The following is a 26860-nucleotide window of genomic DNA, read 5'->3' as shown; positions in this document are numbered from 1 at the left end:
ATCTTAGCTATGAGTATGACTATATACTGAGTTCTCCTAGCTAGTTATCAAACCTGGGGGGTGATGTTAGGAACCCATCACAAAAATGGTATAATGCAAAGGAAAGGCCAAGTAAGTAGAGATCCAGTGTGTAAAGACATAAAGGAACCAAATATATCGAGCCTCAGGCTGAATGAGAGTAGTGAACTGAGTTGTCTATTTTCACAAACTCCATTCTAAGCTGGCTGATATCAGTCCCAGCAACCTTGGCCTGAGTTAGAGCAAGAGGGAATCAAGTTTATTTGAGATGTCAGTATCTGTCTCAAATCCTTAACATAGCTCCTGGAATATGAGTGGTCACAAACAAGAAGAGAAGCTATTTGGGTGGATAGTATACATTTTTATAGTAAAGTAAAACTCTCAAAATCTTTTTGTTTTAGGTAGTTGGAGAATCTTAAGATCTTTAAAAAAACTTTCCTAAAATATGCAAAACAAAACAAATTATGATTTTAATAGGGACTGATATAAATAAAATTAAGAATATATATATTCTTAATTTTATATTTAAATTACCATATAGGCAATTTGACTTTTTTTGGTGTACAGTTCTATGAATTTTAATCATGTAGAGTCATGTAACCCCCAGTGCAATTAGGATTCAGAACAGTTCTATCATCCCCCACAATACCTCATGCTATCCCTTTGTAGTTACACATTCTCCCCACTCTGAACACCTGAGAACCACTGATCTGTTCACTCTCATGATAGTTTTGTTTTTTTGAGACTGTCATATAGGTGGAATCAAATAATATGTAACTTTTTTAGACTGGCTTCTTTCACTCATATTCATCCAAATTTTGCATGTGTCAATAACTTTTCCTTTTTGTTGCTGTGTAGTATTTCACTGCATTATACCATTTTTGTGATGGGTTCCTAACATCACCCCCCAGTTTAGTTTATCTACTTACCCCTTGAAATGCATTTGAAGTGAATTTGGGTTGTTTCCAGCTTTTGGTGATTGTGAATAGAGCTACTGTAAACATTTGTATTCAGGTTTTTGTAAGAACATAAATTTTCATTTCACCCAGGAGTGGGATTGCCGGTTGTATGTATGGTAACTATCAAACTGTTTTCCAGAATGGATGTAACATTTTGCAATCCCATAAGCAATGTATGAAAGTTTCAGTTGATCCACATGTTCAACTCTACTTAGTATGGTCAGTCTTAATTTCAGACATTCTAATAGATGTGTAGTGATGTCTCTCAGTGGTTTAATTTGCATTTCTCTAATGACTAATGATAGCGAATGTCTATTTTTGAAAACACAAAGTCTTTTAAAAGTGAACGTGTTATACAATAGAATCTAAAAACTTTTATGGTAGACTGTCCTGATAATATTCAATAAATGGATATGAGGTTTTCTCATAGAAAAATTCAGAAATTAATATAATGGCATTGAAAGAGAGAAAATACTTTTAAAACCCTACCTTTTCTCACTGAAACCAAGCCTGTCAATCCTGAAACTGTAATCACTCCAATTTTTGGAAGAAAATCTTGAGGTGGATTCTTCAGATAGACATATGCATCTCAAGAAATCAGTCAGAAATTATAAATGACATTAAAATTGGACATTCTATATAGGTAAAATCCAGAATGGTTACAGAGAATTGCTAAAATAATAGCAGTTGGTTTAAATACTCTCCAAAACAGCTACAAAAAATAATGATATGAGTGGCAACTAAAAATCTAGTTAGTGTTACAAAATGAACCTTCCAGTTGCTGATTTATTGATTTTTTTCTTAATGATAGAGGTGATTATTATTCTTTAATGAAATATGATGCTGAAGTGCACCTCTTAATACGGAGCACTATAAAGGGAATTCCTGATTGTGTATGTATTATATCCCTGTAATGCACATGCTTCTGTCCTCATCTGTTCAAACACTGGTAGAATCCAGTAAGAAATGAAATGTTTTATTAGGCAGCTTTTAATAATAGTCTAGGATACACTCAGCCACTAGACTCTGCCTATCATTCTTACCAATCTACCTCAGAGCAGACACTGTTTTGTGGTAAAACTTATGGTCAGGATGAGAAGGGAGCCAACATAAAAAAGAGATGAAGAATTGACAGAAGTGCAGATTTCTTGACTTTTTACATATTTAAATTGTTTCTGGTTCTATGCAATCCAAAAATATATTCTTGCATCATAGTTAATTATTTAATAGCAACCACATATTTAATCATATTCCTCAAGATTTATGAGGGATATAACTTTGAGTTAATACCTACATATATTAAATAATAATTTATGTATAGATTATCAACTTCATGAACACATTTAAAATTTTAGCTGATTGTTCTGTCCTCCAAATACATATTTATTTCAATATCTGGCTTAAGCCAGCTATTGGGAATATTAGGAAGCTATATCTGCTGCCAAACACCATATAACAAACTAAAGAGTCAAACACAGTATTTTCCAACAATAGCATAAATATTCCAGGGTGAACGTCATAGTGCTTCCTCGCAATCGACAGCAAAATATTATATATTTTAACAAATAACACATTTATTTGAAATAATTGATAACAATAAGGACATCTTTTTAAGTTATGATTTTTAAGTATATAATATGCACTTTGTAGTTAAGAGACTTCAGTTTGAGTAACCTAATTAACCTTTCTATTTCTGTAAAACAATTATAATACAAACACTTGCAAAATTGCTAGAATAATTAAATTATGTAGAATGTTTAGCATAGTGTCTTAGCACATACTAATTGTCAAATAAATGGTAGATACTATTACTTTGTTACTACTATTAACAAAATGCTATACAAAAGTATCTTCTGAGTTGGTGGAAGCATGATAATGGATCACACACCATGTTTATTTTTCTCACAAATCTTGCAACTTCAAAAGAAAACCACAAAAAGACAACAGAACATTTCTAATTAAGGGTGGTTCACTCACCTACCTTTTCCAAATTGTACTGTATCCATTATCCCATTTTTCGCAAAAACATAAACACCCTAAGTGTAAAAAGGGGGAAAACTGACATTTGCATTTTTGAAAATGTTGATAATTAGATAAAATAGGCTATACATCAGATTATATCAAAAAGCTTATTTGACATGAAATCATAGGTGAACAGTTCTTTTCTTTTTAGAAAAAAATGAGTTTCTCCAAATTTCAAGAATAGAGGTTAATAACATAGGATTGCTTTCCATTCTATTTAACATGGACAATATTTGCTTACTATTTTTCTCACATAAATGGGTGAAATAATGCCTATAAAAAGAGCAGCTCACAGAAAAGGTATTTCAGAAATATAAAGATTTATCATTTTCTTATATAATTGCCTAGAGAATTTAATGAAATTTAAATAAAGCATGAAGGGAGGTATATTTTGGCATAGAAGAAACATTAGATTAATAAAGATGTGACAGCCACACATACTGATTTTTGGAGAAAAACAAAAGAAAAAAACACCCTAAAGAAAATGGCTACATCTTCTCCCTTTTACTTAGTGTGTATTAGAAATAGGAAAAATATAATCAAGACATTTATCTTAGGCTAGAAATCATCTTACATAGACTAGTGTTAATCTTGTTTTTTTTTTAAATAGGAACATAAATTCTCTATAAATCAAGATCATATTAACCCGTTGAATGGATTAAAGCTATGAAAATTTGCCTTTTACCTGACTCTAATTTATTTTAACACAAGGAAGTGTGTCATAAATATTTAGTGAGTAATAGGTATTATTTCAATTACATTATAAGAAAAATGAAGGTATAAATGATTTACCCTTAGTCATGCTGTATTTTATTGAAGGAGCCAGAAAACACAATCCAAACATAAGCTCTCCTTCTCTGAACTAGGTGTTAAACCATGGGATAAAAATAGTAACAAAAGAGATTTTCAAAGCAAAAATATATAAATGATTATATTATATAACAAATAAATAAGTTTTGCTACTGAGATATTTTGGTGCTTAGTAACTTTGTCTCAGATATTTAAATGGTGATCAGAGATACAGAGCTTCATCCTGTTCATCCTAGTATAAAACTGTACAAACCAGCATAGACACTAACTGCCACTTAGATACGTCTCTTTAGGGACTATAAGAAAATTTCACCTTCAAAGTTAAAATACCTATTGACCAGTTGACTGGATATCATCAAACCACTGAGGAATTATCCTTAGCTGTTTAAGAATTCATTTTTACCACTGGGAGTCGCTACTACCTAAATTTCAAAATACTATGGTTTAGGAGTAGGAATTGAATTTGCCCTACATGATTCTAGGTTTAATGAAGAATGTAATTTGAGTCAGAAGTAATTTTAAAAAAATATATTAGGATTTTAGGGACAAAACAGAAAAGAAAAGTTTTTTACATGGAAGATGAAATGCATTCAAAAGTGCCCTTTCCTAACCTATTTGTTCTGGCCTATTAAGAGAATAAAATGTTCCTTTAGTCTTAAATTGGGTGATAGTTACAATAGCAATTTAACTCTCTCAAGAACAATTTGCCTCACTTTTGGGGAAAAATTTGAGAACAGTATGGAAAATTTGGTCTCAGTAAATCCAAGTCTGAATCTTCTGTTTGTCTGCATTTAACCTCAGGGGCATGAATTATGCCCTGATTAGTTAAGATATATCCACTGAGATCAAACTACTAAGAATATGTAAGTATGTACCTAAAAGACAACTAGGACTATTAGAAATATATGACAAGCACAGATTTTCAAGCACAAATTTGAAAAAGTAACACCATATATTCATCAGAAGTTCAAAATATCATTTGGAATGACCATAATTCATAGATTTGGCATTTCATCTAAGGATATGCTATTTTTCATAAGATCATTACAATTTTAAAAGAGATTTGAAAAGAGAATAGATTCAAAACTATAAAGGCACAAGGGTTCACAACTAGATAATCTAGATTTGGGGAGAAGTTGTATGGTTATTAGGCCAGAATGATACACTGGTACAACATTATTATTTGGACATCTGATTATTATTTGGACATCTGATATTGGTGATGTTGATGGTATCATAAATATGTTGATGGGATTATAATACAACTTAAATCATTGTTGCATCAGCTTACTCTATTACTCTGCTGCTGGATAATGCTGATTAAAGGCTGACATTAAAGTCAGGTGAATCCTCCTTTGCCCAATAGCTGACTATAGTCTGAATGGTCTTACAAGATAAATCCAACAAGTGAACATTTTTATGAGTCAAATAAGGAACAATTCAGAAGTAACCTCAGCACTTTTTGTAAAAGATCAAACAGTGCTTTGTACATGTGAGGTAATATATACACGCTTTCTGAACTACTTTGACCTATTTAGTAGTGATATCAATAGATTAAATATGGCTACCAATTCTTTGCTGCTACTTAGAGAGGTGGCATCTAATTCTTTGCTGCTACTTAGAGAGGTGGCATCTAATTCTCCTTCCTTTAAAACTGGACTGGCCTTAGTGACTTGACTGAAAAATATAATGCTGTGGAATTTCTTGGATATATGACTATAGGTAAGAAGAAATTTTGCAACTTCTGCCTAAGGCCTACTAGAACATTCTCTCTGGGAGTCCTGACTGTCCATGTACAATAACTAACTACCCAGAGACCATCATGTTTGAGAGGCCATGTCTAGGCACTCTAGTCAACAATCCTGGCTGAACCCAGCCTTCCAACCATCCCTGACAAGATGCCATAGATGTTAATAAAGCTGTCTTAGACTCTCCAGATCAGCCTTTTCACCAGCTGAACACCACTGAATGACCTCTGACGACACTAAGGTGAAACAGAAGAATTGTCTGGTTGAACTCTGATCAAATTCTGAACACAAAGTCATGAGATATAATAGAATGGTTGCTGTTTTAAGCTACTAAGTGTTGGGGTAGCTTGTTATATGTTGATAAACTGGAACAATTGGTACATAATACAAATCAGAAACCTCTGATATTAAACTACTATCAGAATTGACTTACCTTGCACCAGTCAATATAATGACCAGTTGCAGTGCGGATAGAAGCAAAGCCCATTTGTAAATGACCAGGCTGCTCTTCAACATACTTGGACTGGAGAGGTGGTGCAGTATACATGGGGAGCTAGAGGCAAAAAAAATCATGTCAAAAACACAAAAATAGCTGTACTTCCTTTTCCAGAAGTATGCAGAATAGGAATAATCAACCATCCCATTAGAAACAGCTAAAAATGCTGAAAATATTTTTAAAACCATCTTAAATGCACAGATGATCCAGTAAACTGATTATAAGGAATATTAAGAGGACACAAATTAAGTGAAAACAGAACCCAGGCTAATGAGCTTTAATAAAGCCAGCTTCTACCTTGATGTCCTTTGCTGTAAAACAGGTGAATATACATGCAGTATGGGGTGGGCAATCTTACCGAAGAACTTATAAAGATGGCATCTCTAATAGAAAAAATTTCCAAACAAAAGAAAGCAAAGCAAAGGGAAAAACAAATATCCTGAAATAACTTCATTCCTTCCAATATACTCCTAACATACCAAAAGAAAACTACAGTAATTTAAAAAATTAAATTATTGTAAGTAAAAAAAAAAAAAGGTGGCATCTCAAAGTGCTCCATTCTCAACCTAAGAGTGAAATAGAAATAAAACACTCTACACAAGGGATGACAAGAAAAATTGTCTCAAAGGCAGGGCACTGAGTGGATGGAAGGAAATATACCCCTGAGAATTGGAAACACAAACGAGAATTTATATAATCTGCAGCATGAAATTACCTTGGTAATCTGAGAAACCTAAAACAAAGAATATATTTAAAGTGCTCCCAGGCTGGTAGCACCCACCTACAGATGCTTGGCAAAACCAAATATCTCCTCTTTGGAGGAAGCCACTCAAACTTCAAGGAATTAACAAATAAAGATCCAATAAATAGAAAAAATAGAATGCAAGAAAGCAAAATATCTAGGCAAAAGCTAGCAAAAACAACAAAGAGTAGAATCAGATCTACAGAAAATTTAAATACTAGAACATATAACATAAAATACACATAATTATATGTTTAAAAAAATAAAAAGTACTGAAAATATGAGTTAAGAGCAAGAGACTACAAAAATTACCAAAGAGAAAACTTCTAAAGTTGAAAAATAAAAGAACTTAAATAAAGAACTCAATGGATAAATCTGGCAGATTAAACACAATCACTTAGTGATGAGTGAACTAGAAGATATAGCTGAAGAAATTACACAAAGATATGAAAAATTTAAAAGAGACATGCAAGACAGTGTGAGGAGAACTAACATGTTTAATGAGCGTTCCAAAGGAGAGGAGAAAGAATGGGGCAGAGGTAATATTTGCAGAGAATGGCTAAAGAATTCAGAAATGAATGATAATGAGAATAACACATCGCCTAATTTGTGGGATGGGGGATCAATTCCTGCTTAGGATGAAAAAAAATCTCCAAGGAACATTACTCTTACCCTAATAATGAGAAAAAACTGGTTACTCTACAAAATTATAACTTTTCTAGAGATATCAGGGAGCCGAGGTTGCAAGGCAACCAAGTGAACTGATTTATAAAGAGTGAAAAACTCCTCCAAGGACAGGAAGGAAACACAAACGGTTTCATCCGTGGCAGAGTCCAGAAAGAAGAGAAGGCTGACATAAGAGGATAAAAAAAATAGGTAAAATATTAAAGAATTCTTTAAAGGTGACTGTGTGCCACGGTGATAGTTTAGTAACTGGGAGCACCAGACACAAGGAGAATCTGCACTCATTCACAAGCACTTTTCCATGGGCCTACCATGTTATCACAAGAATGACTGGCAACAGTGCAGGAAACTGGACAAAACCCCCTTGATGGCACAGACACAAAACCCTCCCACGCCCCAAGACCCTTCTTCCTTTTTTTTTTTTTAAATACATTTTTATTGTGAAATTTAACATATACACATAAGTGATAACTTTCAAAGTACAATTTAAAAAGTAGTCAGCCGTGCTTCCTTCGGCGGCACATATACTAAAATTGGAATGATACAGAGAAGATTAGCATGGCCCCTGCGCAAGGATGACATGAAAATTCGTGAAGCATTCCATATTTTTTACACCAGAAATAAAGGCAAACACTTTAATGCCTCACCAATATGGACTAATTACAATGTGTAAACTCAGAATTTAATCTTAGAACATAGCCTAATGTGGACATAATAATTGTAATAGTCCCTCGATTGTAAGCTCTTATAGCAGTTAACTCTATCCCTGAATTGTAATGCCTATCTCTAAACTTTGAAATGCTGATCCCCTAGCGTATAACCTGATTGGTCTCTGGAACAATGCATATCTCTGAGACACCTGAAACTCAGAGCTAGAGCTCGGCAGATATGAATGTCAGTATTAGTGCATACAGCTACTGTTAAAAAAAAAAAAAAAAAAAAAAAAGCTGAAAAAGAGCCCAGACTTCAATTAGTGATATGAATGAAGCAGGTCTGGTTAAGACCAGGGCAAGCCAGGCCAAAGGGTAAAGGTTGACACTGATTGTGTTTTAAAACTTCAACTTCCATATGAGACCAAGGAAGAGATATTTATTTGGTACAGGATCTAAATTTTCTAAACGGTACAACTCTACAGTCGATTTGTTCAAACACCACAATTGCATGGAACTTTGAATAGGAAGTGAGATACGGTAGGTTAGTATAGGCTGGAGTGAAATAGTGACACATCCCAGAGTAATTTGGGCAGATAATAAAAAATATATTTACAGCCTCCCCCTCCCCAGCCCCGGGGATCTGAGGGAAGGTGCGGATGTGTTGGACATCCTCACCTGGACTGGTGTTGATGTTGTCACAAACATTGGGACTGGCGGTTTGATGTGCTGAGCCCTCGATCATGGGACTTGCCCTTATGAAGCTCGTTACTGCAAAGGAGAGTCTAAACTTGCATATAATTGTGCCTAGGAGTCTCCCCCTGAGTACCTCTTTGTTGCTCAGATGTGGCCCTCTCTCTCTCTAACTGAGCCATCTTGACAGGTGAACCCGCTGCCCTCCCCCCTACGTGGGACCCGACTCCCAGGGTTGTAAATCTCCCTGGCAATGCAGAATATGACTCCCGGGGATGAATGTGGACCTGGCATCGTGGGACTGAGAGTATCTTCTTGACCAAAAGGGGGATGCAAAATGAGACGAAATAATTTCAGTGGCTGAGAGATTTCAAATGGAGTCGAGAGGTCACTCTGGTGGACATTCTTATGCACTATATAGATAACACCTCTTAGGTTTTAATGTATTGAAATAGCTAGAAGTAAATACCTGAAACTACCAAACTCCAACCCAGCAGTCTGGACTCCTGAAGACAATTATATAATAATGTAGATTACAAGGGGTGACAGTGTGATTGTGAAGACCTTGTGGATCACACCCCCTTTATCTAGTGTATGGATGAGTAGAAAAATGGGGATAAAAACTAAAGGACAAATGGGGTGGGATGGGGGGATGATTTGGGTGTTCTTTTTTCACTTTTATTTTTTATTCTTGTTCTGGTTCTTTCTGATGTAAGGAAAATGTTCAGGGATAGATTGTGGTGATGAACACATAACTATGTTATCATACTGTGGACAGTGGATTGTATACCATGGATGATTGTATGGTGTGTGAATGTATTTCAATAAAACTGAATTTAATAAAAAAAAAAGTAGTCAGCCAATTTCAAAGGCTGTTATGGGTTACAGTTCAACAATTTCAGTTATTTCCTTATTGTGAAATATAACATGTACAGAAAGGTTATAACTTTCAAAGTACAATTTAATGAGTAGCTATAGAGCAAATTTCAAAGAATGTTACAGGTTACATATCCACCATTCCAGTTATTTCCTTCTACCTTTTCTAATACCCTAGCATCTGAAAAAATTAAAGATTCAGTATTTGTAATCCTTTATTAAATCCTATCTTGTCTGTTAATACCCCTTCCTCTCATTTAATCAATTTCTCGATCTTCAGGGGTGTCTAGCAGTGTCCACCCTAAATTGTTCTTATTGAAAAGGGGTGTCAACATTATGGGGACGGGGGATGCATCTGGTTAATGGTCTTAAAGAGGCTGTTCAATCTGGGTTTTAGAATTCATCTCACACAGGAACGCTCAGGAAGATTTAAGTTTCTGAAAGATAAACTTAGTGAGTGAAACTTTTATAGAATCTCAGATATGGACCTAGATATTTCAGGACTACTGCTGCTTAGGGCTTGGCATACTGTGGCAATTTGGGAAGTCTAGCTAGAGCTTGTATAAGAGTAACCTCCAGGATAGCCTCTTGACACTATTTGAAATCTCTTAGCTACTGTAACCTTATTTTGTTACCTTTTGGTGAAGAAGGCATTTTCAATCCCTTGATGCTAGGGCCAAACTCATTGATGGGAGTTGTGCCCCATGTCACCAGGGAGATTCACTCCCCAGGGAGTCACGTCTCACATATGGGGGAGAGGTGAAGGAATTTATTTGCCAAGTTGGGCTCAGAGAGAAAGGTCACATGTGAGCAACAAAAGAGGGTCTCTGGAGATGCCTCTTAGGCATAATTATAGGAGGGCTTAGCCTCCCATTTATGGCCTTATGTTTCACAAGAACAAGCCTCAAAATTGAGGGCTGGACTTATTAAGTAGGAGGTTCCTAATTTCACATAGCATATATTCTGTCCAAGATGAACAGTGTCTCTCATTACCTTCACTTAGTTGTACAATCATCATCACTGTCAATTTTAAACAAATTTCATATCATAAAACATCCCAGAGCTCTTATCAGCTATAATTACTCATTCCTAGTATTAGTGTAGTGCTGGAAAGCTATTCCTATTAAATATAGTCTACAATATGTGATGGGTAGTTTTTCCATATACAACTCTGTTGTTAACTCGTTGTACCAGTGTCATACCCTAGAAGTACACCATGCAAACACTTATTTATGTTTGTAGAGCTACTCTTTGGGTTACATGCCTTTAAACAACCACTTTGAATCATGTCTGCCTTCAATGTGGCACTAATACTTATAATCCTATTAATGAACCATCATCACCCCAGTCCATTCCCATACCTTTAACTTCACCCTCATTATCATGTCTGTCCACATTAGGTAATCATTCCCCCTTCACTAGCTTCTGTCTATCTCTAGGTCCCCTATATTCTACATTATAAGACCCTGATTATATTTTTCAGGTAGACCACATTAGTGGTAACATGCAGTATTTCTCCTTTTGTGTCTGGCTTATTTCATAGCATTATGTCTTCAAGGTTCATCAGTGGTGTCATATTTTTCAGGACCTCTTTCCTTCTTACTGCTGCATAGTATTCCATTGTATGTATATACCACATTTGCTTATCCATTCATCTGTTGAAGGACACTTGGGTTGTTTCCAGCTCTTGGCAATTGTGAACAATGTCAATATGTACATTGGTGTGCATATATATGTACATGTCACTGCTTTATGATCTTCTGGGTATATACCATGAAGTGAAATTGATGGATAGTAGGGTAAATCGATATCTAGTTATCTGAGGAAATGCTAAACTGTCTTCCACAGTGGCTGTACCATTATACAGTCCCACCAGCAGTGAATAAGAGTTTCAATTTCTCTATATCCACTTCAGCATTTGTAGTTTCCTGTTTGTTTAATACCAGCCATTCTTATTGGTGTGAAATGATATCTCACTGTGGTTTTGATTTGCATTTCCCTAATAGCTACTGAAGTTGAATATTTTTCAATGTGTTTCTTAGCCACTTGTATTTCCTATTCAGAAAATTGTCTTTTCATATCTTTTGCCCATTTAACAATGCAGCTGTTTTTACTATTGTTGTTGAGTTGTAGGATTTCTTTATATATATGCACAATAACAGTCTCTTATCAGACATGGTTTCCAAATATTTTCTCCCATTGTGTTGACTGCCACTTCACCTTTCTGACAAATTCATTTGAGGTGCAGAAGCTTTTGATTTTGAGGAGTTCTAGTTTATCTATTTTTTCTTTCATTGTTTGCACTTTGGGTGTAACGTTTAAGAAGCTACCTCCTAATACTAGGTCTTGAAGATGTTTCCCAACATTTACTCCAAGGAGTTTTATGGTACTATCCCTTATATTGAGGTCTTTGATACACTTTGAGTTAATTTTTGTATATGGTGTGAGGTAGGGGTTATATTTCATTCTTTTGCATACAGATATTCAGTTCTCCTAGCCCCATTTGTTGAAGAGACTGTTCTGTCCCATCTCATTGGATTTGGGGGCCTTTTCAAAAGCCAGTCGACTACTGAGGGACTTCCAGGATGATCAGAGTAAGTGGGGTGGAACTGGTTTCTCCTCCATCAGAGTAGCTAGAAAGGGGCCAGAGGATACCAAGGACCATGGTTCTGTGGTGTGAACAGCCATAGAGGGTTCCCCACAGTACATGGAGGGGAAACAGGACAAAACTCGAGGAAAGATGGCAGCTGGAGGGTCACAATGAGTTCCCCATCCAGACCACCCCCATGTCCAAGGCCAGCATCAGCAAAACTGCCACAAGGCAAGGAAGTGAGCATTGACTCTCCACTCCCATTCACCTACCTTGACGATTTGCTGGGGGGTGATCCTCTGGCCACACAGTGGGGAGCTCCAATGAGGGAGCCTGGCAGGTGGCGACTGCTCGCCCCCCATGGAAGTCAGGGACTGCAACAGTGAGAAGCACAGACGGGAACAGGTGCCGCACCAGCAATCAGGAGCCCCTCTAACATCCCAGAGACTCGCAGGCCCAAGGCAGGAAGAGAACCAGCAGGCAGGGCCCATGTTTCACCTGTGGGGTGCCCTTGATTTGGCTCCCTTCCTACCTGCTTGGGGCCCACGTTGGAGCCCCAGAACTGGGATTCCTCAGAGCACACAGATATCCAGTGCACTGACTGGTTCCCCACACAGTTTGGACTCCACCCACCACAAAGGAGTTCAGGGAACTCATACTTGAGAGCTCCACCTGCTGGCAGGTTAGGGAAGCTGCACTCCAGAAAGCTGTACTTCAGGAGTGCCACCTGCTGGAAGAATTGGACAACTGTACTCCAGCAAACCAAATTATATATAAATGCTCAATTAATTCTGCACTTCCCCAAATAACCCTCTCAAGACAAACAAATGCCCCAAAGCCAGCAGAATATTACAAAGCACTTAAAGGATACAGAAGACAAGCCAAACGAACAAATTAAAAAGCTGCAAAAAGCAAAATATTTGAAGCAATTAATCAAAGAGGTACACACAGCATCAGTATTATGGCTCAGGACATAAAAGACATGAAGAAGACCCTAGAAAAGCATAAAGAAGAATTTTAAAGAGTAAATAAAAAAATAGCAGATCTTATAGAAATAAAAAATACCACTGATCAAATTAAAAATATTCTTGAGACACAAAACACCAGATTTGAAGAAGTAGAGGAATGAATTAGCGACCTTGAGGATAAGGTGATGGAAAGTAAAAGCACAAAAGAATGAATGGTGAAAAAAATCAAAAAATTTGAAAAGGATCTCAGGGAAATGATGGACAAAATGAAGCACACAAATGTAAGAATCATTGGTGTTCCAGAAGGGGAAGAGAAGAGTAAAAGGCTGGGAAGAGTATTTGAAGAAATTGTTGGGGAAAATTTACCAACTTTCTAAATGACATAAAATGCAAATTAAAGATGCCCAATGACCTCCAAATAGAATAATTCTAAATAAATCTACTCTGAGATATATACTGATTAGATTGTCAAATCTCCTTCAGAAGAAACTTCTGAAAGCAGCAAGAGAGAAGCAATCTACCACATACAAGGGAAACAACATAAGACTAAGTGCTGACTACTCAGTTGGCACCATGGAGGCAAGAAGGCAGTGGTATGACATATTTAAAATTCTGAAAGAGAAACATTGCCAGCAAAGAATTCTTTATCCAGCAAAGCTCTCTTTCAAATTTGAGGGAGAGTTTAAAATTTTCATAGACAAATGCTGAGAGAATTTGTTAACAAGAGACCTGCCTGGGAAGAAATACTAAAGGGAGCTCTACCAGCTGAGAACAAAAGAAAGGAGAGAGAGATCTGGAGAAGAGCACAAAACTGAAGAGTTATTAGTAAGGGTAACTTGAAGGAAAAAAAGAGGGGAAACAATAGATGGAACAACTAAAAACCAAAGTATAAGATGGCTGGTTCAAGAACTCCTTTCAGAGTAATAACTTGGAATGTGAATGGATTAAATTCTCCAATTAAAAGATACAGACTGTTAGAATGGATTTAAAAATATAACCCTGTTTACAAGAGACTCATCTTAGACCTTGTGACACAGAGAGACTGAAAGTGAAAGGATGGAAAAAATATTCCATGAAAACAGCAATCAAAAGAAAGCTGGGGTACCTATACTAAAATCAGACAAAATAGACTTTAAATGCAAATATATCATAAGAGACAAAAAAAGAACACTAAATATTAAGAAAAAAGATAACTCACCAAGAAGGAATAATAATAATAAATGTTTATGCACCCAATCAAGAAGCTCCAAATACATGAAACAAACATTGGCTAAACTGAAGGGAGCAATAGACACATCTACAATCATAGTGGGAGACTTCAATACACCACTCTCTTCCATAGATAGAACAACTAGACACAGGACCAATAAGGAAAATGAGAATCTAAACAATAAGATAGATGAATCAGACTTAATGGGCATATATAGATCATCACATCTCAAAGTACCAGGATACACATTCTTCTCTAGTGCCCAAGGAACGTTCTCCAGGATAGATCATATGCTGGGGCACAAAGCAAGTCTTAATAAATTTTAAAAGATTAAAATTATTCAAAGCACATTCTCTGACCACAGTGGAATGCAACTAAAAATCAAAAACCACCAAATAACCAGATCTTTCACAAATATATGGAGGTTAAACAACACACTCCTAAACAACCAGTGGGTAAAAGAAGAAATTGGTAAATATCTAGAGACAAATGAAAATGAGAACACAACATATCAAACCTGTGGAATGCAGCAAAGGCACTGCTGAGAGGGAAATTTATAGCTCTAAATGCCTATATCAAAAGGCAAGAAAGAGGTAAAACAAAAGACCTAACTGAACAACTGAAGAGGCTAGAGAATGATCAGCAAACTAACCCTAAAGCATGTAGACAAAAAGAAATAACAAATATGAAGGCAGAAATACATGAGCTGGAGAACAAAAAAAAAAAAGAGAGAATATATAAATAATTGGTTCTTCAGAAGGCCAAGATGACAGACCCTTTGCTAGACTGACAACTGACAAAGTCAAAAAGAGAGAAGACCCAAATAAACCAAATCATAAATGAGATGCGGGTAGTTACTACAGATCCTGAAGAAATTTAAAAAAAATCATATGTCAACAAGCTAGATAATTTAGAGGAAATGGATAATTTCCTAGAAACACATGTACAACCTAGACTGACAAGAGAAGAAATAGAAGACCTCAACAAACAAATCACAAGCAAAGAGATCCAATCAGTCAACAAAAATTTACCTACAAATAAAAGTCCAGGATCACATTGCTTCAAAGGGGAATTTTACCAAAATTTACAAAAAGAAATGATACCATTCCTGCTCAAACTCTTTCAAAAAATTGAATAAAATGGCACACTACCTAATTCATTTTATGATGCTAATATCACTCTGATACCAAAACCAGGTAAAGACACTACAAAAAAGGAAAACTATAGGCCAATCTCCCTAATGAATATAAATGCAAAAATCCTAAACGAAATACTTGCAAAACAAATCCAAAGGCACATTAAAAGAATTATACACCATGACCAAGTGGGGTTCATTCCTGGAATGCAAGGGTGATTCAACATAAGAAAATCAATCAATGTAATACAACACATTAAGAAATCAAAAGGGAAAAAATCAAATGATCATCTCGCTAGATGCTCAAAAAGCATTTGACAAAATTCAACATCCCTTTTTGATAACACTTCAAAAGGCAGAAATTGAATGAACCTTCTTCAATATGATAAAGGGTATACATGAAGAACCCACAGCCAGCATAGTACTCAATGGTGAGAGGTTGAAAACCTTCCTCCTAAGATCAGGAACAAGACAAGGATGCCCAGTGTCACCTCTGTTATTCAACATTGTGCTAGATGTTCTAGCCAGAGCAATTCGGCAAGATAGAGATATAAAAGGTATCCAAATTGGAAAGGAAGAAGTAGAACTATCATTATTTGCAAATGATATGATCTTATATTTGAAGAATTCTGAGAATTTGACCACAAAGCTACTGAGCTAATAAACAAATTCAGTAGAGTGGTGGGATATAAGATTAATGCACATAAATGGTAATGTTCCTATACACTAGAAATGACCTAACTGAAGAGGCAATCAAAAAAAAATTCCATTCACAATAGCAACTAAAACAAATCAAGTACTAGGAATAAACTTAATCAAGGAGATAAAAGACCTCTACACAGAAAATCAAAAAATTTTACTAAAAGAAATAAAGGATTAAATAGGTGGGAAAATATTCCATGTTCATGGATAGGAAGACTAAATATTGTAAAGATGTCAATTCTACCTAAACTGATCAACAAATTCAACGCAATCCCAATCCAAATTCCAACAACCTACTTTGCAGACTTGAAAAGCTAGTTTATCAAATTTATTTGGAAGGAAAAAAGGCTTCGAATTGCCAAAAACATCCTAAAAAAGAAGAATGAAATGGAAGGACTTCAGTTCAAGAGCTTGAAGCCTACTATAAAGCTACAGTGGTCAAAACAACATGGTATTGGCACAAAGATAGACACACTGATCAATGGAATCAAATGGAGAGTTTGGAAATAGACCCCCAGATATATGTTTGACTGATTTTTGATATGGGCCCCAAATCCACTGAACTGGGATGGAACAGTCTCTTCAAACAATAGGGCGTGGAGAACTGGATAGCCATAACGAAAAGAATGAAAGAGGACCCCTACCTCACACTCTATACAAACATTAACTCAAAGTGGATCAAATACCTCAGTATAATAGACAGTAACATAAAACTCCTAAAAGATAACGTAGGGAATCATCTTCAATACCTAGTACTAGGAGGTCACTTCTTAGACCTTACTTCCAAAGCACAAACAATGAAAGAAAAAATAGATAAACGGAAACTCCTCAAAATCAAAAGCTTCTGTACCTCAAAGGAATTTGTCAAAAAGGTGAAGAGGCAGCCAACTCAATGGGAAAATATATTTGGAAACCATGTATCTGATAAGAGACTGATATCTTGCATATATAAAGAACTCCTACACTTCAATGACAATAGTACAAAGTGCAATTATCAAATGGGCAAGATATAAGAAGACATTTCTCTGAAGAAGAAATACAAAAAATACATGAAAAAAATGTTCATCTTCACTAGCTATTAGGGAGATGCAAAGCAAGACCACCATGAGATATCATCTCACACCAATAAGAATGGCTGCCATCAAACAAACAGGAAACTACAAATGCTGGAGAGGATGTGCAGAAATTGGAACTCTTATTCATTGCTGGTGGGACTGTACAGCCACTCTGGAAGACAGTTTGGTGGTTTCTCAGGAAACTAGATATTGAATTACCCTATGATCTGGCCATTCCAGTTCTCAGTATATACCCAGAACATTTGAAAGCAGTGACACAGGCAGACATTTGTACACCAATGTTCATAGCAGCATTGTTCACAATTGCCAGGAAATGTAAATAATCCAAGGGTCCTTCAACAGATGAGTGGATAAACAAAATGTAATATATATATAAATATATGATGGAATACTATGCAGCAGTAAGAAGCAATAAGGTCCTGAAACATATGGCAGCATGGATAAACCTTGAAGAAATAATTCAGAATGGAATAACTCAGACACAAAAGGAGAGATATTGTATGTTATCACATCTATGAACTATCTGAACAACGTAAAACCAATGTCTTATAATATAAGAAAATTGGGGACCTAGTGATATACACTACCTAATGTGGGGGAATGATAATCTAATACATTCAGGTATGCAAATGATGGTGAATTCAAAGGTATGGTAATGGATAGGGGTGACGATTATTAATGGGATTATAAGTATCAAAGCTGGATTGAAGGCAAGTAGGAATGAAAGGGGCTGTTTAAAGGTGTGTTTCCCACAGATCAGCACAAATATAGATAGGAGTTTGCATGATATACTTCTAAGATGACACTAGCAGAGAGTTAACAACAGAAGGGCATATGGAAAAATTTATATATTGCATACTAGTGAACACAATTAAGAGGAATACCATACTAGTATTACATAAACACTAGGGACAAATAATTAAGGGCTGCCAAGAGCTACAAGATGTTTTGGGTCATGAGAATTGTTTAAAATGGAGAGTGATATCGATCGTACAACTATGTGATGATAATATGCAATATGGATGGATTATCGTGGATATAACATATGCTATGTGAACTTAGGGACCCCCTATTTAATTAAAAAATCAAGCCCTTGATATTGAGGCTTGCTTGGGTGAAACTAATGACTGTAGAGAAGAGGCTAAGCTCACCTGTAATTATGCCTAGGAGTCACCTCCAGACTCCAACTCATCTCTTGTTGCTCAAATGTGGACTTTCTCTCCCTAAGCCTAACTCTGCAAACAAATTCATCACCCTCCCCCCAATGGGGACAGGACCCCCAAGATGAATGAGTCTTCCTGGCAATGTGGGATGTGGATTCCAGGAATGAGCCTGACCCTGGCACTGAAGGATTGAGAATGCATTTTGACCAAAAGGGGGAATAGAAAGGCAACAAAATAAGGTTTTAGTGTCTAAGAGAATTCAAATAGAGTCAGGAGGTTGTTCTGAAGGTTACTCCTTTGCAAGCCTCACCTAGATATGCCAAATGATCACAATATGATAGGCCCAAGTCAACAGTGGGCCTGAAAACCTTAACGAGTACCCAGGTCCCTGAGACTCTATAAAGGTTTCACTAAGTTTATTCATCAGAAACTTAGATCCTTCAGAATGTTCCTATGCCAGCTAAGCCTCAAAACCTGGAGGCAACAGCCTCTTCAAAAACACCAACTAGATGTGTCCCCTTTGCTCATGAAGTTTACACCCCTTTTCGACATGAACAGGTTATGGTGATCACTGCTCAGATATCCTTGAAGACTGGAAAGTGATTGAACTAGAGGAAGGGGTAGTAACAGACAAGATGTTATTTAACAAAGGATTATGAATATTGAATGTTTATATAATTTTCTTCTTGTTAGTCGTTAGGGTATTAGAATAGTTAGAAGGAAAGAATTGAAATGGTGGAACTGTAACCCATAGCATCCTTTGAAATTTGTTCTATAGCTACTTGTTAAATGGTAATTTGAAAGCTATACCTTTCTGTATATATGTTGTATTTCACCATAATGAAATGACTGAAACTATGTTACTATAATGCATAATAACTTTGGAAATTTCCTATATATCTACTAGTCGAACATACTTTGAAAGATACTATTTTTGTATATATGTTACATTTCATAAGGAAATAAATGAAACTGTAATTGTAACCTACAATACTTTGAAATTTGCTCTCTACTTGTGAAATTGCACTTGGAAAGATGTTATTTTATGTATTTATGCTATATTCCACAATGAAAAAATGGAGGAAAAAACACATTAAAAAAACAGTCGCCCATACATTGGGGGTCTATTTCTGAACTCTCAATTTGATTCCATGGATCAATGTCTGTTTGTGTGCCAGTACCATGCTGTTTTGACTACTGCAACTGTATAGCAGGCTTTAAAGTCAGAAGTGTAAGCCCTCCAATCTCGTTCTTCTTTTTTAGACTTTTTTTTTTGCAATTGGAGGCCCCATTCCCTTCCAAATAAAGTTGATAACTAGCTTTTCTAAGTGCGTAACGTAGGTTGTTGGAATTTTGATTGGAACTGCATTGAATCGTAGCCCAGTTTGGGTAGACTTGACATCTTAATGCCATTTAGCCTTCCTATCCATGAACACATAATATCTTTCCACCTCTTTAGGTCCTGTTTGATTCCTGCAAAAGAGAAGTTAAGCCTAATTACAATTTTGCCTAAGAGTCACCCCCCAGAGAACTTGTGTTGCTAAGATGTGGCCGCTCTAAGCCAAATTTGCAGGTAAATTCACTGCCCTCCCTCCTACATGGGACATGACTCCCAGGGGTGTTAAGTCTCCCTGGCAATGTGGGATATGATTCCCAGGGATGGGCCTGGCTCTGGCATCATGGGATTGAGAAAGCATTCTTGGAACAAAAGGGGAAAGAGAAATGAAACAAAATAGATTTTCAGTGGCTGAGAGATTTCAAGTAGAGTTGAGAGGTAATATTGGAGGTTATTCTTATGCATTATATAAATATCCCTTTGTAGTTTTTATTGTATTGGAATAGTTGGAAGGAAATACCTGAAACCCTTGAACTGTAATCCAGTAGCCTTGATTTTTGAAGATGATTGTATAACTGTTTACCTCTTAAGATGTGACTGTGTATTTGCAAAAAAACCTTGTGACTGACACTCCCTTCATCCAGGGTATGGACAGATGAGTAAGAAAACAAAGACAAAAATAAATAAATAATAGGGGGGAGTAAGGGGTATGGGATGTTTGGGGTGTTATTTTTTCACTTCTATTTTTATTCTTATTTTTATATATTTTGGAGTAATGAAAATATTCAAAAATTCATTGCAGTGAGGAATGCACAACTATATGATGATACTGTGAACCACTGATTGTACACTTTGGATGAGTAGCTGGTATGTGAATATATCACAATAAATTGCATTCAAATTAAAAAGAAATAAGTAACTGGAAAAAATTAGAAATGGGGCAACATGTGAATAAGGTTATTCATGCATCAGAAAATAAAATAATAAAATAAAATAAGCTGGATTTTGTCAACAGCCTGGAATAAAAACCACTTGGTCATGATGTACAATTCTTTAATGTGCTGTTGTATTTAATTTGTAAGTGTTTCTTGGGATTTTTGCATCTCTATTCATTAGATTGATTGGTCTGCAGGCTTCGTTTCTTGTACTATCTTTAGAAAGCTTTGGTATTAGGGTGAGATTGGCTTCATAGAATGGGGTAAGTAGTGGTCCGTCTTCTTCAATTTTTTGGAAGAGTCTGAGCAGGAATGGTGTTTATTTTTCTTTGAATTTTTCTTAAAATTCACCTGTGAAGCCATCTATGCCTGAGTTTTTCTTTATTGGAAGATTTTTGATGACTGATTTAATCTCTTTACTTGTCATTGGATTGTTGAGGTCTTTTATTTCTTCTCAAGTCACTAAAGGCTGTTCATGTGTTTCTAAGAAATTGCTCATTTCATCTAAGTTGTCTAGTTTGTTGGCATGCAGTTGTTCATAGTATCCCCTCATGATCTTTTTTATGTCTTTTGACATCCATGGTAATTACCACTCCCTCTCATTTCTGATTTTGTTTATTTGCATTTTCTATTTGTCTTTGCCAGTCTAGCTAAGGGTTTGTTGATTTTACTGATCTTCTCAAAGAACCACCTTTTGGCTTTATTGATTCTCTCTATTATTATTTTGTTATCCATTTATTTCTGCTCTAATCTTTGTTACTTCTTTCCTTCTTTGCTCTGGAATAAGTTTGCTGTTCTTTCTCTAGTTGTTCCCATTGTTCAGATAGGCCTCTGGTTTTAGCCCTTTCTTCCTTTATATTGTAGGCATTTAGGGCTATAAATTTCCCTGTCAGCACTGCCTTTGCTACATCCCCTTTGTTTTGATAAGCTGCATTTTCATTTTCATTCATCTCAAGATATTTACTGATTTTTATGGCAATTTCTTTGCTGACCCACTTATTATTTAAGGGTATGTTGTTTAACTTCCATACATTGTGAAATTTCCACTTCCCCCAATGTTATTGATTTCCAGCTTCATTCCACTATGATCAAAGTGCTTTGTATAAATTCAATCTCTTTAAATTTATTAAAATCTGTTTTGTGCCCCAGCTTGTGATATCCTGGGGAACGTTCCATGAGCACTTGAGGAAAGTCTATATCCTGCAATATTCTATATATATATCTGTTTGATCTATTCATTTATCATTACTTAGGTTCTCTATGTCCTTATTGATCCTGTTTAGATGTTCTATGTATTGGAGACAGTGGTGTGTTCAAGGTTCCTATTATTATTGTAGAGATGTCAGTTACTCCCTTCAGTTTTGCCACTGTGTGACTCATGCAATTTGGGGCACCCTGATTAAATGCATAAATATTTACGATTATCATTTCTTCTTGGTGAATTTCCCCTTTAATTAATATACAGTGTTCTTCTTTGTTTCATAACTTTTTTGCATTTAAACTCTATTTTTTTTTAGATATTAGTATAGCTAGCCCAGCTTTTTTGGTTACTGCTTGCTTTGAGTATCTTTTTCCATCCTTTCACTTTCAACTATTTGTATCTTTGGATCTAAAATGAGTCCCTTCTAAAGAGCATATAGTTGGATTATATTTTTTATCCATTCTGCCAATCTGTATCTTTCGACTGGGGAGTTTAATCCATTAACATTCAAAGTTATTACTGTAAAGGCACTTCTTCATTCAACCATTTATCCTTTGGTTTTTGTCAGGTTTATTTTTCTCTCTTTTTATCCATTAAATTACTCTTCCTAATACTTTCAATTCAATCTTTACCCTTCAAGTTGGTTAGAGAGAGAGAGGCCACATCTGAGCAACAAAACAGATTCTCTGTGGGTGACTCTTAGGCACAAGTTTAAGTAGGCATAGTCTCTCCTTTGCTGTAACAAACTTCATAATTGCAAGACCCAAGATCGAGGGCTCGGACTTCTAAATCGGTAGTCCCCAATGTTTGTGAGAATGTCAGTAATTCCCCAGGTTAGGAAGTTTAATATATCCACATTTTCCCCCAGTACCTCAAGGGGGATTTGCAAATATATTTTATTCTCAGCCCCAATTACTCTTGGAAGTTTTGAGGCTTCAAACTAACCCATAAAGACCACCAGATTTCACTCCCTATTCAGTGTTCCATGCAATTATGGTGTTCAAATAAACTGACCATACAAGTTAAGTTATATAGTGTGCTACAGACAATATAGATTTTGCACCTGATAAAACATATCTTCGTTTGGTCTCACACAGAAGTCTAAATTTTAAAACTCTGTGAATATCATCCTTTACCCTGTAGTCTGATTTACCTTAGTCCTAACCAAGTCCATTTCTTTCATATCTCTGACTGAAGTCTGATCTCTATTTCACCCTCTTACATTTGCTCTATGGGGTAATGCTGACATTCATAGATGCCAGACTCTGGCTCTGAGTCTCAGGTGTCACACAGAAACCCAAAGTTCCAGGGATCGACTACACTATACACAAAGAGCTTAGCATCTCAGAATTTAGAAATAGCCCTTACAACTCAGGAATAGATGTAACTGCTGTAAGAGCTTACAAAATCTAGGAACCATTACAGTAAGCCTTCCCCTAATAACCTATGCTCTCAGATTCAATTCTCAGAGTTTGCACATTATAGTTAGCCCATATTAGTGAGACAGTATAATGTTTGTCTTTTCATTTCTGGTTTATTTCACTCAACAAACTGTCATCAGTGTCCATGCACCTAGTTGCATACCTAACTTCATTCCTTCCTGTAGCAGCTCAATGTTCCACTGTATATATACACCATTTGCCATTCCATTCATCAGTCAATATACCCTAAGGCCACTTCCATCCACTATGAATCGTGAATACTGACACCATAAACCCCACTGTGGAAATCTCAATTTGTGTCCCTCTTTTCAGTTTTCCAAGTATATACCCAATAACAGGGTTGCAGGACCATATGGCAACCCCACACTTAGCAGTCACCACACTGCCCTCCAGATGGGCTGCACTGTTCTACTTCCTCACTAACAGTGATTGGGTACATCCCTTTCTCAACATTTTATTCAGCACTTGTTTCCTTCTGTTTATTTTTAAGATGGTTTTGTTCACACACCATAAATTACCTCCTAAGTAACCAATCAAAGGTCCCCTGCATAGTCACACAGTTATGCATTCACCACTATCTAGAGGAGGACACTTTCATTTCTTCCACAAAGAAAGAGGAAAAGGTGAAAAAAGAAAAAAGAAAAAAAAGAAAAAGGTAGAAAAAATTATAACTAAAAAAGAAACAAAAGAAAAAATAAAATTTAAATAAATAACAATATAAAGGTCAGGCAACACCAGTGTCTGAAATCCCATACCCCTCCCTTATAACCCCCTCTTACAGACATTTAGCTTTGGTATATTGCCTTTCTTATAATTAATGGAAGCATATTACAATGTTACTGTTAACTATAGATTATAGTTAGCATTGATTGTATTTTTTACCCAATACCATCCCATTTTCAAAACCTTGCAAAGTTGACATTTATTTGTCCTCCCTTATGTAAAAACATTCTTATATCTGTACATTTCATCACAATCCTTGACCACTGCAGGTTTCACTAAGTTATACTGTTCTAGTTTGCTAATGCTGCCAGAATGCAAAACACCAGAAATGGACTGGCTTTTATAAAGGGGGTTTATTTGGTTACACAGTTACAGTCTTAAGGCCATAAAATGTGCAAGGCAATGCATCAACAATCAGGCACCTTCACTGGAGGATGGCCAATGGCATCCGGAAAACTTCTGTTAGCTGGGAAGGCACGTGGCTGGCATCTGTTCCAAGTTCTGGTTTCAAAATGGCTTTCTCCCAGGACATTCCTCTCTAGGCCACAGCTCCTCTTCAAAATGTCACCATCAATTGCTCTTGGGGTGTTTGTCCTCTCTTAGCTTCTCCGGAGCAAGAATCTGCTTTCAACAGCCATCTTCAAACTGTCTCTCATCTGCAGCTCCTCTCTCAGCTCCTGGGCATTCAGAGTGTCCCTCTTGGCTGTAGCAAGCCCGCTCCTTCTGTCTGAGCTTATGTAATGCTCCAGTAATCAAGGCCCATGCTGAATGGGTGGGGCCACACCTTCATGGAAATTATCCAATCAGAGTTATCACCCACAGTTGGGTGGGGCGCATCTCGATGGAAGCAACCTAATCCAAACATTCCAAGTCAATCCCCACTAATATGTCTGCCCCCACAAGATTGCATCAAAGAACATAGCTTTTTCCAGGGGACATAATATATACAAACCAGCACATATACCTTCCCAGTATTTATCTTCTATCTTTCCTTCTGGTATCCTACATGCCCCTAACATTCTGCTTTCAACCTATTCACAGTCATGTTTGTTCACTATACTTACAATATTGTGCTACCATCACCCAGTATTGTGCTATCCATTTCTGCATCTACACAATCAATCCTGTTGAACATTTTGTACTCCTTCAGCCTCAACTGCCCGATCTTTACCCTCTTTCTATCTCCTGGTATCTTCATTTCTACACTCTTCTCCAAAACTCTCTCTCCTGCCTTTTCCTGTCTGTAACACTCCCTTTAGTATTTCTTGTAGAGGAGGTCTCCTGCTCATGAAAACACCTGGTTGGCAGTTTTACTCTTTCAGTATCTTCAATATCATACCAGTGCCCTCTTGCCTCCATGGTTTCTACTGAGAAATCCGCATGTAGTCTTATTGAGCTTCCCTTGTATGTGATAGACTGCTTTTCTCTTGCTGCTTTCAGAATCCACCCTTTGCCTTTGACATTTGACAATCTGATTAGTAAGTGGCTTTGTGTGGGTGTATTTTGATCAATTCCATTTTGGGTACATTGAGAAGGGAAGTTTTCAGTGATTATTTCCTCCATTATTCCTTCTTCTCCTTTTCCCTTCTCTTCTCCTTCTGGGAAACCCATGACATGTATATTCATACGCTATATGCTTTCATTCAATTCCCTGATCCCTTGCACGTATTTTTCCATTCTTCTCCCTATCTGTTCCTTTGCGTGTAGGATTTCAGATGTCCTATCTTCTAGTTCACTGATTCTTTCTTCTGCCTCTTCTAATCTGGTGTTGTAAGTCTCCATTGTGTTTTTCATCTCTTCTATTGTGCCTCTCATTCCCATAAGTTCTGCCATTTGATTTTCCAAACTTTGGAGTTCTTCCTTAGTGTCACCCAATATCTCCTTTATATACTTCATCTCTTTCACCATACCATCCCTCAGCTCACTGATTTGATTTTTGAATTGATTTAGCATGCTTGTTTGAATATCATTGATTAGTTGTTTCAAGTCCTGTATCTCATTTAAGGTGTTAGTTTTTTCCTTTGACTGGGCCAAATCTTCACTTTCCCTAGTGTAACTTGTTATTTTTTGTTGGTGTCTAGGCATTGGTTTCCTTGATGAGTTTATTCTAGAGGTCGTTTTCACTCTTTTACTTTGAGTTTTCTTGTTTGTTTGCTTAGTTCTCTATTTGTTCTTTGGCAAATTGAACTTATTCTAGACTGCTAACACAGATTCTGTTTAATTGATCAGAACTTTTTAGCTCTTGTTATTCTGGCTCATGTCCTGCCTATATCTTTCTCTTGCTGGCCAGTTGTCAGATTAGCTCCCCCCCCCAGTATCCCCCTATAATCAGACACCCACAGCAGCCTGCCTCTGGGGGTAGGCACTGGGCACCAAAGCAGGTCCTCTGTGCATAAAAAATTCTACTGGCTCCCAGTGGTATTCTGTTTTTCTCCAGCCAGCAAGCTCTGGGTTTGTTTCAGAGCACAGCTTTAACTGTTGGGTCATCTGTATTTCTCAACTAAAACAGGGCAAAGGGTGTAGACCAGTTCTACTGGGCCTGGGATAGGGTCTATAGACATTCTGAGAAGTCCTAAAACTCCCTTACACTTTCTGGCCTGCCCAGAAGATGGTGCTTTTCTGTGACTTAATTATCCTCAGAAGGTGCTTACCTTCTGGATCCAAGGCTGTGTCTGACCAGG

The 26860-nt window shown here is 36.5% G+C and overlaps 1 protein-coding gene and 1 non-coding gene across 2 annotated transcripts in view; one reads left to right on the top strand and one right to left on the bottom strand.

Annotated features, from left to right (window-relative positions):
• Window positions 1-26860, bottom strand: part of APOOL (apolipoprotein O like) — a 235977-nt gene that overhangs the window by 74298 nt on the left and 134819 nt on the right. Inside the window, exons 3-5 of the mRNA XM_037821546.1 lie at window positions 5991-6110; window positions 2959-3013; window positions 1467-1565 (exon numbers count right to left, since the gene is read on the bottom strand). Coding sequence (XP_037677474.1) covers window positions 1467-1565; window positions 2959-3013; window positions 5991-6110 — 274 coding nt within the window. The remainder of the gene's footprint in view (window positions 1-1466; window positions 1566-2958; window positions 3014-5990; window positions 6111-26860) is intronic.
• LOC119523918 lies at window positions 7983-8089 on the top strand. Its single transcript, XR_005214719.1, has one exon. It is a non-coding gene; the product is annotated as a U6 spliceosomal RNA (small nuclear RNA).

The sequence above is a fragment of the Choloepus didactylus genome, chromosome X, assembly GCF_015220235.1.
Source record: "Choloepus didactylus isolate mChoDid1 chromosome X, mChoDid1.pri, whole genome shotgun sequence".
Lineage (NCBI taxonomy): Eukaryota > Metazoa > Chordata > Mammalia > Pilosa > Megalonychidae > Choloepus > Choloepus didactylus.
Note: the sequence above shows the minus strand (reverse complement) of the source record. Positions and strands in the feature narration are given on the sequence as shown.